Raw genomic sequence first — 14,493 nt, 5'->3', positions numbered from 1 at the left:
ACCTTGAGACGCGTGCCCTTGGCTCCTGTGGAGTCGGCCCGCTCACTCCCGGCCAGGTCCACCAGGCTGATCTTGCTCACCTGAAATAGCAACTGTGTCAGATGCAGGAGAGGCCGCAAGGCCACTGTGGGGACATGGCCAAGCCCTTCCCTGGGCCTGACGGTCTCTGACGCTGCACTTTCCCTCCCTTCACAGCTTGTCCGAGGCTCTGCCTAAGGTCAAAGCCCACATCCCTGAGAGGCTGTGCACCCCTGGCCCCTAAAATGCCCGCTGCTGCCACTGTGCTGCTCTCAGCACACGGGGCGCTCTTCATGTGTCGGAACGGAATTCCCCACAGAGCTCCCCAGGGTGTCCTGTCACCTGTTTCCACAGATGGGCTCATTGTCTATGGCGGGATTTGAATCCAATTCCAGAGCCCCAGCGGCTCAGCTGCCTCATGAGGGCACAGCTGGCTGGCCCAGTGACCGGGCGGTGGTGGGGAGGAGGTGACACTGCCACAGCCTGGGCTATGCTGCCACATGGGTTCCAGAAAAACTCAGGCCCTCCCGATCCATGGCCACTACAGATGCAGACAGGACTTGCCCAGACTTTAACAGCCAGAGACCCTCTTGGTGCCCAGAGCCCATGCTGGATGGCTGGGGGTGGGAGGGTGTCACAGCAGGTGGCCCCCAGCCCAGTCCACCTTGTTGCAGCTCCACACTCTGCCCACCCAGGCCCCACTGGGCCATCGTGATTCTCTGGGAGGAGGGCACCAGGCTGAGGTGGCCCTGGCATGACTGGGGCCTAAGTGGGGCTAACTTCTCCCAGACACCCTATAGTCCCTGGGGTGCTGCCAGTCAGGAGGAGACTGGGACACCCCCAGGAGGAGGCCTGGACCATGGGTCAGGGGAGATGACATGGAGAAAACCTGACACCCAGGGACAGAGCCACCGAGGGACAGGAAGAAGCTGTGAGCCAGCCAGGCTGCCCCTTGGGGAACACAGAGACCACGTGTCTGGACAAAGTGTCTGTCTGGGGCCACCACACAGGCCAAGACACGTGGGAAAGGCATCTGGAGCTGCAGGCGGGGTGGCGCCGGCCAGCACAGCCTCAGCTTTGTGCCTATGGATGCCAGGGCCCCCACTCCCGCCCGTTGGTCAGGCCCCACGGTCACCCCTGTGACAGGCACTCACCCCACCCACGGCCCCCGGCCCTTGAGGGCCGCCAGCACCCACTGCGGTGCAGCTCTGGGGCCAGCCCTCCTGGGCCCCCTGTCCCCACCACAACTACCAGGCAGGAGGCGGATCGGGGCAGATGCCAGGTGGGGCCCAACATCGAGATAAGCTGGCCTTGCAGGCCCAGCCACCAGGCTGGCAGTGGTGAGGGCCTGGCGCCCAGGGTGGGGAATGCAGCACATGCCCTGTGGGCCGGTGGTTGCCTTGGCCTCCTTGTCCCACCTGACAGGTCTGACCCCCGCCCCCTGCCCAGACGGCTGACATCTGCCAAGGCCACACTCACTTTCTCCGTGGTGATGTCGGTCTCTGCGTCATGGCGCTTCTGGGTGAAAATGATGTTGAAGACGGCGTGGGAGCGGCTGCTGGTTTCGTTCATGTTTGTGGCCGCCACGGTCCTGGGGGGAACAGAAGCCACACAGGGTTACCTGTCATCCCGTGGTCGGAAGTGAGAGTGGTTGATGACCCAGCTGGGCCTGCTCCCCTTGGCTCCCCGGGTTGCCCTGCCCAGCCACATGCTGGCCCTGCCTCCTAACACGGCATGAGCAGGGCCCCACCTACCTGGTCACTAGTAGCAGCCAGGTGCTGTGACAGGGGCTCTGCAGAGCCCAGACGACCCTCACATAACACAGAAAAGCCCCACCCAGGAGGGAAAGGGGGCGCCCATCTCTGTCCCAGTCTGGGAAGGGCCAGAAGCAGGCCATAGGGGGCAGAGCCCAAGGCAGCCTGTGGGGAGCTGCGGAGCTGGGCCCCATGCTGCTGAGGTGTGGAGACCACAGGACATCCGCTGGACCAGGCTCGCCATCCGACAGTCCCCAGCAGGGAGAGGCTTCATCAGAACAGCGCACTCACGGGGCCGCAACGGCTAGAGGCCCCTCACCCTCCTGGAGGCCCCAGGCAGCAGAGAGGGGAACTGGGCCATGCCTGCGGGGCAGACCGCCAGCACAGTGAAACCAGGGAGACGGATGGCCTGTGCCCTGCGATGCCTTCCCTTCGGCCCTTCGCTGAGAGCCCCTATCCTGTGCCCTGTCCGGAGAGCCATTCGCCCTCGGAAAAGGCAAGATCAGCCCTCCTGACCATGGAGCCTGACAGGGCAGCTGCCCACGGGGAGGGCCCCTGGGGAGCCACCACAGATGACACCAGTGCCCCCCAGGGAACAAACCACCTGGAGACCCCTCCCAGGCTGGCATGTGCCCTCCGTGGCCTCAGGCCCCCGGGTCCCACTCCGCCACGGTGGGGCAGAGCAGGGGAGGTCTTGGATAGACCGACAGGTGCCCCAGGGACCAGGCCTTCCATAGGGGCGTGCAGCAGCAGGCACGGGGAGGACGGACCAGCCACCTGGCACGCACCTGGCCTTGTTCCCTGAGTCCATGAGGTCCTGGATGTCATTGTAAGAGGTGACGGCCAGCTTGGAGAGGTCCTCCACGTATGGCCCCAGCAGTGGGTGCTCCCTCACACGCAGGTTGCCCTTGTTCTTGGGATTCAGGAGGTCGCGGACACGCTCACAGTAAATCTCCATGTAGCTGACCTGCAGGGCAGAGACATTCCCTCAGGGACCCCCAGGCAGGGAGCCGGGGGCATGGGGCCCACCAGCAGGGAACCCCCACAAGGTGGGGATACAGGGCCATCATCGGGGACTTTTAAGATAGGGGTACGGGGCCGCCTGCTGGGTAGGGGGAGGCACGCAAAGGACCCCCAGCACCTGTGTGAGTGCAGGAGCTGGGCTGTCAGCCCATCCCCTCTAGCTGGCTTCCCCCTCCTACCCACCCCCCATCCTGGGGGCCCGTCCAGTGGGAACACCCCAGGGACACTGCGGCCACAGCAGAACCAGGCTATGCAGCGCAGAGACACCTGTCCTCGCACCTGGCACAGAGCGCTACTTAACCAACACTCGCTGAGCAGGGGACCACCCCTCACTCCTCCGTGCCCAGCATGTCCCCGCCCCTGAGTGGGTACCCTGACAAGGTTGCTACATGCATGAACGAGTGACAAGCTCAGGGACCAACCAGGGGCGGGGACTCGCTTTAAACCAGAAAAGCATTGCTGTCCCTGCCTGGACCACCTCCCCCTCCGTGCTGGAGTCACAGACACTCGGGGAGCCCTACCTCCACGGAGTAGGACATGTTGTCATTGGTCGTGTCGTTGATTCGGGAGAACAGGTCCTCACAGAGCTGCGGGGCCGAGGACATAGCGTCAGACGATGGGGACAATGGGGCTGTTCCTGCAGGCCTGCCCCCAGGTGCTATGGGCAGCCCGAGCTCTCCAGGCCCCTCCTGCTCCCTAACAGTCCATCTCAAATGCACTGAGAAGGCCTGCACCCTAAGAGCAGCTGTCTTCTGCTTAAGTCCTGGAGTCTTCTCGGATGATATCTGATCCTTTCCCACTCTCTGCGTACCATCCTTGTCTACACAGAGTGGGCAGGGGTCTCTCATGCTACAGACTACCTAGCATTCTCCCCTGCCCAGGCCAGGTCAAGCGCTAACCAGCGCAGATCCAGAGGCCTGCCCAGGGGGGCTGGTGGGGTGGGGGCCAGGGTCCCAGCAGTACTGAGGCATCTGTCTCAGCCTTAATTACCCGAAGGCCACCCCTCATCCAGGCATCTCTCTCTTTCCAGACCACCAGGCCTCACAGCACCCCCCACTAGGGCCTAGGGCTCCAGCCTCTTCAGGGAAGGTCTGCCCCTTGCTGCTCCGCGGTGCCCTCCGCCCTCCGGGTTCACCTTCCCTCCTGGCTCCTGTCCTCCTGTGGCTACTCTCCCAGGGCACCCTGCTGGGTCCTTCCGCCTCAGGGAAGGGCGCAGACCCATCTGGTTTGCCCTTATGCTGCCCTCCCTGACCCCCGCGTGCCTGTGGGATGATGCCCTGCTGGTCCTTCTCCTGCTTGCCCATCATGGTGTAGGACTTGCCGGCCCCGGTCTGCCCGTAGGCGAAGATGCACACATTGTAGCCCTCGAAAGCGTGCTGCAGCATCTCCTCCCCAATGTCCCGATACACCTGCTTCTGGGAGGCGTAGTTGATGTCCTCAGGCTGGAAGACAGGAGGCCGCACTGCTGTAGGAAGCCGGATGCACCCGTGTACCCCCACCCTCGCACACTCCCTGCACAGGGGCCCTAACCCTGCCCGGCAGGGTGCACTCCCTGGGGGAGGGGCTGGAAGGCGCTGGCCAGAGGGCATTTCTGCAGAGTGAATGGGCTGTACCAGGGTCAGAGGCAGGAGCAGGAGCCAGAATGCTCAAAATGAAGGCATAGCCGGCAGCCTTGGGACTGGGAGGGTCTGACGGGAGGCCCAGGGAGCCCAGGGACCAGGCTACCATGTGGAATGTTCTCCTAACAGGACTGCTTTAGGCAGGCCCCAGGGAGTTACCCTAACAACGCATGTCACCATGCATTGAGGGTGACCTTCCACACACAACTTGGGAAAGTAGCCCCCTCCCCGCCCCGCCCTGGGCCTCTCACCCGTCCCTCCTTCCCCTGCCCCAGCGGTAGCCTTGTTTAGAGACACATACAGCTCAGAGAGGTCAGGGGACAGGTCAAGCATCCACATGGCTGCGGCCCACCCCCGACCTCCCGCAAGCCCCAGCCCTGGGCTTACCGAGGTGTGTGACCAGTAGGAGTAGTCGAAGCTGAAGCTTTTGGGGGTCTCCTTGGGCTGTTTGGGGTTAATGATGGCTGCAGAAGGGGACAGACATGGCGGTTAACCCTCTGCTAGGGGGACAGGCCATCAGCATGTGTTACATACCCCCCAGACAGGTACCCCAAGACAGGGAGGCCTCTGGCCCCAGACAAGCCAGTCCACCAGGGGGACGGGACCAGGGCTCCAATTCCAGGCAGACAGGCCATGTGTGCCCCTTTCCTCCATCAGGTGGACCCTGCTGCCCATACATGCCTCCTCATGGCACCCACATGGGTTCCTTCCTGCAGACGCTGGGTCAGCGGGAGACCCCACAGCCCACCTCCACGCCTCGGTCCAGCCCTGCTCCCCACCCCCACCCTGCTCTGCACACACGCGTCCAAGACACATACGGAGGCTGGAGACTGTGGGCAGGGTCGAGCTCTGCTCCCTGTGTGCCCACCATTACCGTGTGGCTCATCCGTGCACCGCGGGATTCCATCGCAGGTCACACAGCTCGGCCCTCCTGCCCCATGCTGCTGGTGCCTTGCAGGCCTGCTCTCACGGGCTTCCCTGGCACCATCTTCTGCATGGCCCCCTGCCCCCGCCCCCAGTGAGCGGCACGTGACACTGGCCAGAGGTACCACACCCAGAATGTCATTTTTTCCAAGCCAGGAACAAAGCCACAAAAGCATGGTGGTGCCATCAGCCACCAGCTGGTGCTGACCATAGAACCCACCAGGCCCCCACCCCAGGCTGCTTTGCCCTAGGCCGGCAAGGAACCCTGCCCCAGTGTTTCCCATGTGCCAGAGCCACAGGTCACATGCACCTGGGGACCAGGCAGGAGCCACCGAGGCCCCCAACCCCATCAGGCCACTCACCCACTGCCTGCTGGGCCACCATCCAAACCTGCAACTGCCCTACAGGCAGGCCTCGCAGCCATTTGCTCGGCCTAAGCGCCCCACTCCCGGCACGGGCTTTGCCTATAGCCTGTCCCCAGGGATGACTCAGTTTTGGGCCCCAGACCCCAGGTTTGAGGAGTTCTGGGAGATCACCCAGCATGTTTGGGAAGCAAGCAGCTGGAGCAGGTGATTGACCATCACGTTGCTGTCCTTGGAGCCAAGCGTGGCTCACATTTATGCTGCCTCCAGGAACAAGGCCGAGGACAGAAAGCTGCCCTGCTTTCAACTCCTGAGGGGACCTGGGGACGCAGCCACTGGAACCCCAAAAGCAGATAATGCCGGCACCGCAGAAACAATCACAACAGTCACAGCACCTCCTAACCCAAGCCCGGGCCAGGCCCCCGATGGCCCCCCACCCCGTCCACTGCTCCCCTTTGTCCCATGTGACCCTTGCCCAGTTCTGGGTGCCGACCTCGCTCTGACCATGTCCTGGTGCTGGGGTGTTTGCCATGTACCTCTCCTGGACTGCAGGCTCCCTTCGGCGGTGGCGGGGAGCTCCCAGGAACAGAGCACAGCTGTGCTCAAGGAGCACCGAGTGACTGGGGACAGCCAACAGAGAGGGACAAAGGGCAGGAGCTGGCCACAGGAGAGTCAGCCACGAGGACCATCAGGCAGAGGTCTTCCGGCACTCAGGACTGCCTGTCACCTCTCCCCATTCCCTCCTGGGGGTCCCATGGGATCTTGGGACCTTTACAGATGTGATCTGAGCTCCAGACGCAGTGAGACTGGAAGCCAGGATCCACCTGGGCCCAGCTCCTCACCTCCAAACTCTCACCAGGCACACTGGGACAGGGCTGCTCTGCTAGAGCAAGGCCCTCCCTTCAGGGGCTTGAGTTTCTCCTTTTGTGGCACTTAGGAGGAAGGAAGGGTCCTCCTGCGGCGTGCTCCCCCCAGGCCCGGGCAGGGGGTTGGGTGGGCAGGGCCCCTCCGGAGAGTGCACAATAGAGGGCGCACAAGGCACAGGCACCTGCCAGGGATGGAGACGTGGCTGGTGGGGGCCCCAGCTTGGACAGGGAAGGGAGGCAGGGAGGAAGGACTGACGGAAGCCAGTGTGTGCACGTGCGAGAATGTCAGTGTGTGCACGTGTGTGTGCGAGAGCGTGTGTGTGTGTGAGTGTGAGAGAGCATGTGTGCATGTGAGTTGTGCACATGCCTGTGTGTATACGTGTGCATGTATGTGCATGTGTGCATGTGAGAGCATGCTGCACATGTGTGTGCACACGCAAGAGTGTGTGTGTGCATGTGTGTTCATGTAATCCCATGCACGGGTGAGCTGGTTTACCAGCAGCCCACCATGGCACACTCGCAGGACTGGGGAGACAGCCCGCTGCAGCAGACCAGAACACTACTGGGCTCTCAGGGAACAGAGTCCAACCCCTGGGCGCCAGCATCCCTCATGCACAGGAGCGCTCACCTCCTCCCCTCTCCTGACCGACTGGGACAGCTCCCTCACCACCAGATATGGCTCCCAGCCCCCGCACGCTGGTCACTGCACCCCTTCTTAATGCTGCAAGACACGGCCTTTGTCCCTGCTGGTCCGGCTCCATCAGGCGCTGATGTGTGCGTTGCCTGCTTCCCCACTGGCGTGTCACCCAAGGGCACTAAGAGCCTCAGTCCTGCTGCCCTGGGACCCCAGAGAGCAGCCTCTTAAGGCCCGTGCCCAGCAAATGTTTACTGATGACCTGAAGGGGCCTCATGTCCACCCTGCTCTTCCCATGCAGCCACACATGATGACACACATCACAGAGCCTTGGTCTCCCCGTAAATGCCTCGGGAACTGTCCTCATCCATGCGGGACGATGGGGACAACACACGCAGCCACCACTGCGACTCTGTGAGCAGGACACCCACTGCAATTCTAAAGGGGAAGAATTCTAAGCGAGCAATTCCAGGGGAGAAGATGGCTCCAGGCTGTGAAGTCCTCCCTGGATGGGGCTGGCAGGAGAAACAGGCACCCGCCCTCTGGGCTGAGGCTGGTGCCCCAGCTCCTGGCCTCCAGGGCTCCTCTGTGGACACTGTGAACAGGCCTGCAGTGGTGCCAACGCCGAGCTCCCTTCTGTGGCCCTCCATTCCCAGGCTCACTCTATCTGGAGCCTAGAACATTCTAGAATAGTGACAGCAAATGGAGGCTTAGATGAGTTAGGCATTTGCAACACCTGGGTCTGTGCACAGGGCTGCTGATTGACAAGGGCCTTTGGGAGAAAGACCCCTAGAGCAGAGAAGAAGGGTCTGGAATGTTCCAGAATGGTGGTCACTGCCTGAAATCACACTGGGACCAGCTTGCCAGGATCCAGGAGGAGGGCTGGAGGCAGGGAGGCCAGGCTGGGCATGGGCCTGTGGAGCCTGGTTGGGCTGGGGGCAGGCCCTGGATGCACTGGCCCTGAGGCCTTGGTCTGTCCCCTCTGCTCCAGAGGCACTGTCCTGGGTGAGGAGTGTCCTCCCTAAATTCACATCCACTGGGAACCACAGCACGTGACCTTCTTTGGAAATATAGTCCTGGCAGATGAGATTAGTAATGATGAGATCGTGCCGATCAGGGCGGTCTGTATATAAGAAGTAGGGTCCACTAGAGACAGACAGACAGACATGCACAGGGAAAAGCCCACATGAGGACAGAGGCCAGACCCGGCCTGTTGCAGCCGCCACAAGCAGGAGACAGGTCAGGAGCACATTCTCTCAGAGTCTCAGAGGGAACCAAACCTATGGACACCTTGGCAAAATCACTTCTGTCTCAGTTCGTCTGTCCCTGGGAAATGGACTTCCCCCCAGTGCAGAGGGCCTCGGGGTGCCGGCTGGCCCATAGGGGACACAGGAGGCAGGAGACGCAGGCCCAGCCTTGCCTATAGGGCCTCAGCGGTGCAGGGGCAGAAAGACCCCATCCAGAGCCTTCCTCTGTGGGACCAGAAGGACTCAGAAGACAGGAAACCCTGCCAGACATCCCCACATCTGCTGTCTTGCACAGTGGGGACGTGGGGAGACACACAGGACATCTGCACCCCTCGGTAACCTCCGCTGGCCTGGCAAGGGGCGGACGGAAGCATTCGCCATGCAGTTTGCCTGGCTCACAAAACCAGGAGATCTGGCCCATTCAAGGGAAGGGCATTGTTCATTCAGGTGATAAACACAAGAGGACAAAGGATGTTTAGCAGTGAACGTTTCTAATGTGTATGTGTCAGCACGGAGCTTCGAGCGGCCCATTCAGAGACCCGGCATCTCCTATGAGCACCTGGATCTGAGATCCAAGAACTGCGTCAACATCCCAGGGGGTGGAGCGGGGAAGGCTGGATGGCCTCCCACCCTGACACTCACAGCCTGGCACGGGGCCCTGACGAGCCAGTGCATGGCCAGTGCATGGCCAGAGCGGCCACGCGGTCCGCTCCCCAGGCGTCTCCATATTGCTGGGCAAGTGCTCCCTGCTGAAAACATGAGGTGGCCCTGAGGCCTTGCATAGCCTCCACACGGAGCACCATCCCCCCCCTTCTCATGGGTCCCACCTACACTGACAACGTGGCTGTGAGCTGCCGCCCAAACAGCTCCGTGCACACCCACCTCAGCCTGGCTCGGGGTACCCCCCACCCACTCTGCCCCAGGGTCGCCAGGAAGAAAACCCATCCTGGCCGCTGACCCCATTCCACAGATAAGCTTTCCTGCACCGAAGGCTGGAGGGCGTCCCTCTCCTCTGGGCTCCCCCAGCCTTCACCCACACTTCTGACATGGCTTCTAGCACTTTCTACCAGTACCATCACTGCTCTGTTTTCTCCCAGATGAATACAGCTTCCCGAGTGACTGTCTCAATTATCCATTCTTCTGACACTTCTTTCCTCTCTGTCTGTCTGTGTCTCTGCGTCTCTGTCTTTCGGGCCGGAGGCCAGTCAGAGCTTTCAACCCCACAGCCCATCATCTCCTCCAGCTTTCTGCTTCCCTGGCACCTGTCCCACCCTATCCGAGACCACTCCCAAGCTCCATGGGAGATGGGTCTGACTCTTATGTGTTGTTCTATATTCTGCCAGCTCCCAGAGGGTGTGGTCACCTGTGAGCCGCTCCTGCCCAGACCCTCAGCTACTGTCTGAGGTGAGGGTGGTGCTGCCAGGGCCTGGTCCAGGAGGGAACAGGGGTCCCCACCATCATTCTTGATGTCTGGGATCATCTGACAGTGACATGGCAGACCCTGTCAGCTCCTTGGGCACATGTCCTCTGCCCACCCAGGGTCATAGCTCCCAGCAAAGGTCATGGTTCCCAGCCTGGGGTCACTTCTCACCAGAAGTCACAGTTCCCACCAGGGGTCACAGTTCCCACCACAGGTAACAGTTCCCACCAGAGGTCATGGTTCTCACCAGGGGTCACAGTTCCCATCAGAGGTCATGATTCCCACCAGGGGTCACAGTTCCCACCAGAGATCACAAATCCCATCAGAGGTCACAGTTCTCACCAGGGGGTCACAGTTCCCACCAGAGGTCACAGTTCCCACCAGAGGTCACGGCTCCCACCAGGAGTCACAGTTCCCACCAGGAGTCACAGTTCCTATAAGGAGTCGCAGTTCCCACCAGTAGTCGCAGTTCCCATCAGAGGCCATGGTTCTCACTAGGTCTCACAGTTCCAACCTGGGGTCACAATTCCCACCTGGGTAACAGTTCTCACCCGAGGTCATGGTTTGTATCCAGGGATCACTGTTCTCACCCAGGATGTCATGGGTCCTCCCAGGGTTCACAGTTCCTATGCAGCCCTTAGCTTCCAACCTTTAGGCATAAGTCACACGCCCTGAGCACCTGCTCAGGTCATAAGGAAACCAGGCCCCTGGACTGACCCTTGGCTCATGCTGGGGAAGATGCTGGACTAGCAGCCAGCCTCGGGGGAGGGTCTCAGTGACCCAACCCCTGCTGTCTGGGGCGGTCACCCATGTATCAGCATCCTCCACAGCTTCTCCCCACATCCACGTTCTCTCCCCACATAGCCTGGGACCACCTCCTCAATAAACCTTTGGCACCCAAATCCTCACATCAGGGTCTGCTTCCAAGGACTCAGTGGAGGCAACACCATTCCTAAGCACTGTGACAAAACCGCAGGTGCACATGGCCACACTGTGCCCGGGGGCCCCTGAGCAAGCTCTGAGTGGAACCTCCACAACCTGCCCACCCGGGATGAAGGAGTCTGAAAAGACCACCTCCCCGTCCCCACTCCACAGAGCCTAAGGTACCCAGGACATTCTAGAGACCCCTGAATCCTCACCTCCTCAACAGGCCTAGGGAGGCAGCTGCCCTCCACTCTGAGTGCCTCTCCCCTTGGCCAGCCTCTCCCTTCACACCTGGAGAGCTGGTGGGGTATGGGTGTGTGGGGGGTGAGGCCTGCCATCCATTCCACAGCCTCTGGGGGAAATAAGAGCCAGCACACAGTACGGTTTGTTGTCCCTGAGCCTACAGTTACAGTCACGGTCACTGCTCGAGGGACCCCAGGGGCAAACCACTTGGCTGAGCCCAGAATTCTCGTTCTAAGTCACAGGCCTGGGGCCAGACTGTTAGTCAGCTGGAGACAACCCAGACACTGCCTCAGTTTTCATGGGACTAAAATAAGTCCCCCCAAACTCTGTGTTAGAAGCAAAGGTGGATGGGGGGCAGGAGGGTCTCCTGGGGTCTGGCCACACTCCACTTCTCGGCCTGAGTGCTGCTTGGGTTGGGAGAATCTGTCCACTCGTCTGCATGAGGGGACAACAGGATCCACAAGTTCAAGGCCAGGGAGCAAAGGCCAGGCAGGGAGTGGGTGCTGTTTCCCTGCAGCAGCCTGTGTGCTAATGAAGCTGTCAGGGCCCACCTGCCTTCCTAGGCACCGCACTGTCATTCCCTCCCTAACTCCCGCCTGTTAGCATGGGGACTGCAGGCCTCCTCTCCTCAGGAAGGTTCGAGACGACATATAGTCACAAACAAGGGAAAAGAAGGCTGGAATGAACTGACATATATATGTATAAGTGGGGGGCAGCTGAAGCGAGATGAAATCCAGAACCTCACATGTTGGTGGGAAATGGGCCCCCAATTCACGTTATCCTGAGCCTCAGAAGGTGACCTTCTTTGGAAACGGGGTCTTTGGAGATGGAATTAGCTGTCACGGTGAGATCACACCAGATCAGGGTGGGTCCTACATCTGGGTATCAGAGTTCCGTTCTCTTTTGTGTTTCAAATCGTTACTTAAATGCTAGTTCGGTCACATACCGTGGAGGACTGGTTTCAGTGACCGTCCACTTATCCACAATGCCCAGTACTGACAGCAAGTGTCCTCCTGAGGGCCCAGCACCCACCTAGCCTACCCGCCCTCCACCTCTGTGAAGGCCACCGGCCACTGCAGGCCACAGGCCCAGACAGCCAAACCAGCTGGAGCCGCGGGAGGCAGAAAGGAGACTGGTCTAGAAGGTTAGAGGCAGCAAGACCCTGTCAATACCTTGACTTTAGACACTAGCCTTCAGAACTGTTGTAGGAGCCACTTCCCCACTGGTGGTCATCTGTCGCCACCGGCTCAGGGAATCGGCACCCCGTGCATCGATGAGGGAACCAGGGTAGGGGGGTGCCCAGGCCCCAGCGACGAGCCGCCCACGGCCACCCATGACCAGTACTCACTGGTGGTGCTTCCGGACATCTGGATGATGCACTTGGAGTCTCGGCTCATCTCCCGGGAATTGAAGGGGCGGACGCGTACCGCCACCTTCACCGAGGCCCCGGCCATCGTGCCGGCCTTTGTGGGTCACCCTTAGTAGTGCTAGGAGCCTGAGTGAGCGTGGAGACCTTGAGAAAAAGGGAGACATGAATTAGAAACAATACCCAGAAAGGCAGAACAGCTACTTCTGGGGGCCAGCAAACTTCTCCCTTCCTAAATCCCACTAAAGGAGGCCTGCATGTGGTGCCAATCCAGAGGGATGGGGGGCTGCGGCGGGGGTGGCTACGGATGAGAAACACCACAAGTGAAGCCTGGCTTAGCAAGTCTGGAAATCCGGAGCCTAACAAGCCTAACAAGCCAATGCACTCAGTGGGACCCAGAAAGGCTCCTGGCGCCTCTGAAAGTGGGCATCCGGGTGGGACCAAAAATGGGTGTTGGTGGAAAGCCAGCATTAAACCTGCCGTGGGTTGAATTCTGTCCCCTCAAAATCCCTGCGTTGAAGTCCTAAACCCCAGGACCTCAGAATGTGACCTTATTTGGAGACGGGGTCCTTGCAGATGTGACTGGTAAAGATGAGGTCATGCAGGAGTCTGGTAAACCCCGGACTCAACATGGAGTCCTTACGAAAGAGAACAACTGGACAGACACACACCAGGACAGTGTCAGGTGAGACAGAGGCGAAGATCCGGGCGATGCTTCTACAAGCCAAGGAATGGCTAAGGTGACAGCAGACAAAGCCCAGAAGGAAGCCGCCCTGTCCACACCTGACCTCTGACTTCTGGCCTCCAGACTGGGAGACAATATGTCTCTCTTCTCTAGGCCACCAGTCTGTGGAATTGTGGTTCAGAGGCCCTGGCAGACTCGGGAAGACCCCCAGGGCCCCACCCTCCCCTGTGGCCATCCAGGGCCTGGACCTCCCCCACCACCTGGCAGGAGAAAGTGAGCCCTGCCCAGCCTGGGGATCCGAGGCCCAGATGAGGGCGGGCATGGAGCACCTGCTGAAGGGACAGGGTTGAGGTACCCCCAAGATGCCTAGCCCTGAGATCCCCGTGCCAAGTTCATGGCTAGGGGGACCTGCCGGGACCACACCCTCCAGCAAGAAATACAGACGCTGAAACCACCAGGAAAGGAGCAAGCAGAAAGGAACAGTGCAGGAAAGAGAAGAAAAGTATTTTCTAAATTTCTTGTAATTAATATTCTCAGAGAGAGAAGTTGCTATGCCCACGAATGGGTGGAGAATGCTATTTTTCCAAAAGGGCTGTCTAATGAATATGAGAGTTTTTGGAAATTAAAAATATGAAAACACAAACTTTGAAAGTAAACCAAAAGGTTGGAATTGAGTAATTTTCCATGAAAGGGAAGAGATAAGATTTGAGGAACAGGGAAAAGGAGCCACTGAGAGAGAACTCAAAGGAAACCTCCCAGGACTGCCAGTCACGAGTCTCCAAACTCAAACACTCACCACTCACCCCGCCGGCAGTAGAAAGTCACACACCAAGCAAACTGAGGCTAACAGGAAGATTCCATAAGCTTCCGGAGAGAATGACAGACCACAAACGGTGGAGAATGGGAATGGCACGGGCATCTCACACGGACCCCAGAGATTATAGAGAAACACATCCAAACTGCTGAGGAGCAGTGGGGACAGTGCGGGGGCGGGGGGGGGGTCTTTGCTGGAGCGTGGGGAATGGTGGGGGTCTCTGTTGGGGCATTGGGGATGGCGGGGTGGGGGTCCACTGGAGCATGGGGAATGGTGGGGGTCTCTGCTGGGGTGTACGGGATGGCAGGGAAGGGAAGCAGCCCGGGGGACCCTGGGGAGGCAAGAGAGGGGCAGGGAGGGAGGCGCGGCACAGAGCTGCCCCGGGCTCCAAGGCAGGGCCAAGTGTCCCTGTGGGCAGGAGTGTAGTAACGCATTGGGGGACAGTCCCATGGTGCTGGGGCAACGCAGAGCCTCCGGCCCCACCTGGTGGGCAGGCAAATATTCAGAGGAACCACAAAGCGACAGAAAAATCTTGTTTGCACCAAAGCTAGAGCTGCTGAAGACCCGATGATACACAGGTGAGTCTCCTGAGGC

At 60.1% G+C, this 14,493-nt stretch overlaps 1 protein-coding gene across 17 annotated transcripts in view; it reads right to left on the bottom strand.

The window, feature by feature from the left end:
* The window catches only part of KIF1A (kinesin family member 1A), a 70,063-nt gene extending 57,514 nt beyond the window's left edge, over positions 1-12,549 (bottom strand). For all 17 annotated transcript variants that reach the window (XM_080799613.1, XM_080799626.1, XM_080799627.1 and 14 more), the window contains exons 1-7: positions 12,383-12,549; positions 4,802-4,878; positions 4,058-4,237; positions 3,317-3,382; positions 2,561-2,739; positions 1,498-1,609; positions 3-80 (exon numbers count right to left, since the gene is read on the bottom strand). In XM_080799613.1, coding sequence (XP_080655739.1) covers positions 3-80; positions 1,498-1,609; positions 2,561-2,739; positions 3,317-3,382; positions 4,058-4,237; positions 4,802-4,878; positions 12,383-12,488 — 798 coding nt within the window. In that variant the 5' untranslated portion in view covers positions 12,489-12,549. The remainder of the gene's footprint in view (positions 1-2; positions 81-1,497; positions 1,610-2,560; positions 2,740-3,316; positions 3,383-4,057; positions 4,238-4,801; positions 4,879-12,382) is intronic.
* Between the last annotated feature and the right edge of the window lie 1,944 nt (positions 12,550-14,493).

The sequence above is a fragment of the Martes martes genome (genome assembly GCF_963455335.1).
Source record: "Martes martes genome assembly, chromosome: 3".
Classification (NCBI taxonomy): domain Eukaryota; kingdom Metazoa; phylum Chordata; class Mammalia; order Carnivora; family Mustelidae; genus Martes; species Martes martes.
This window is presented reverse-complemented; position numbering and strand designations above follow the sequence as displayed.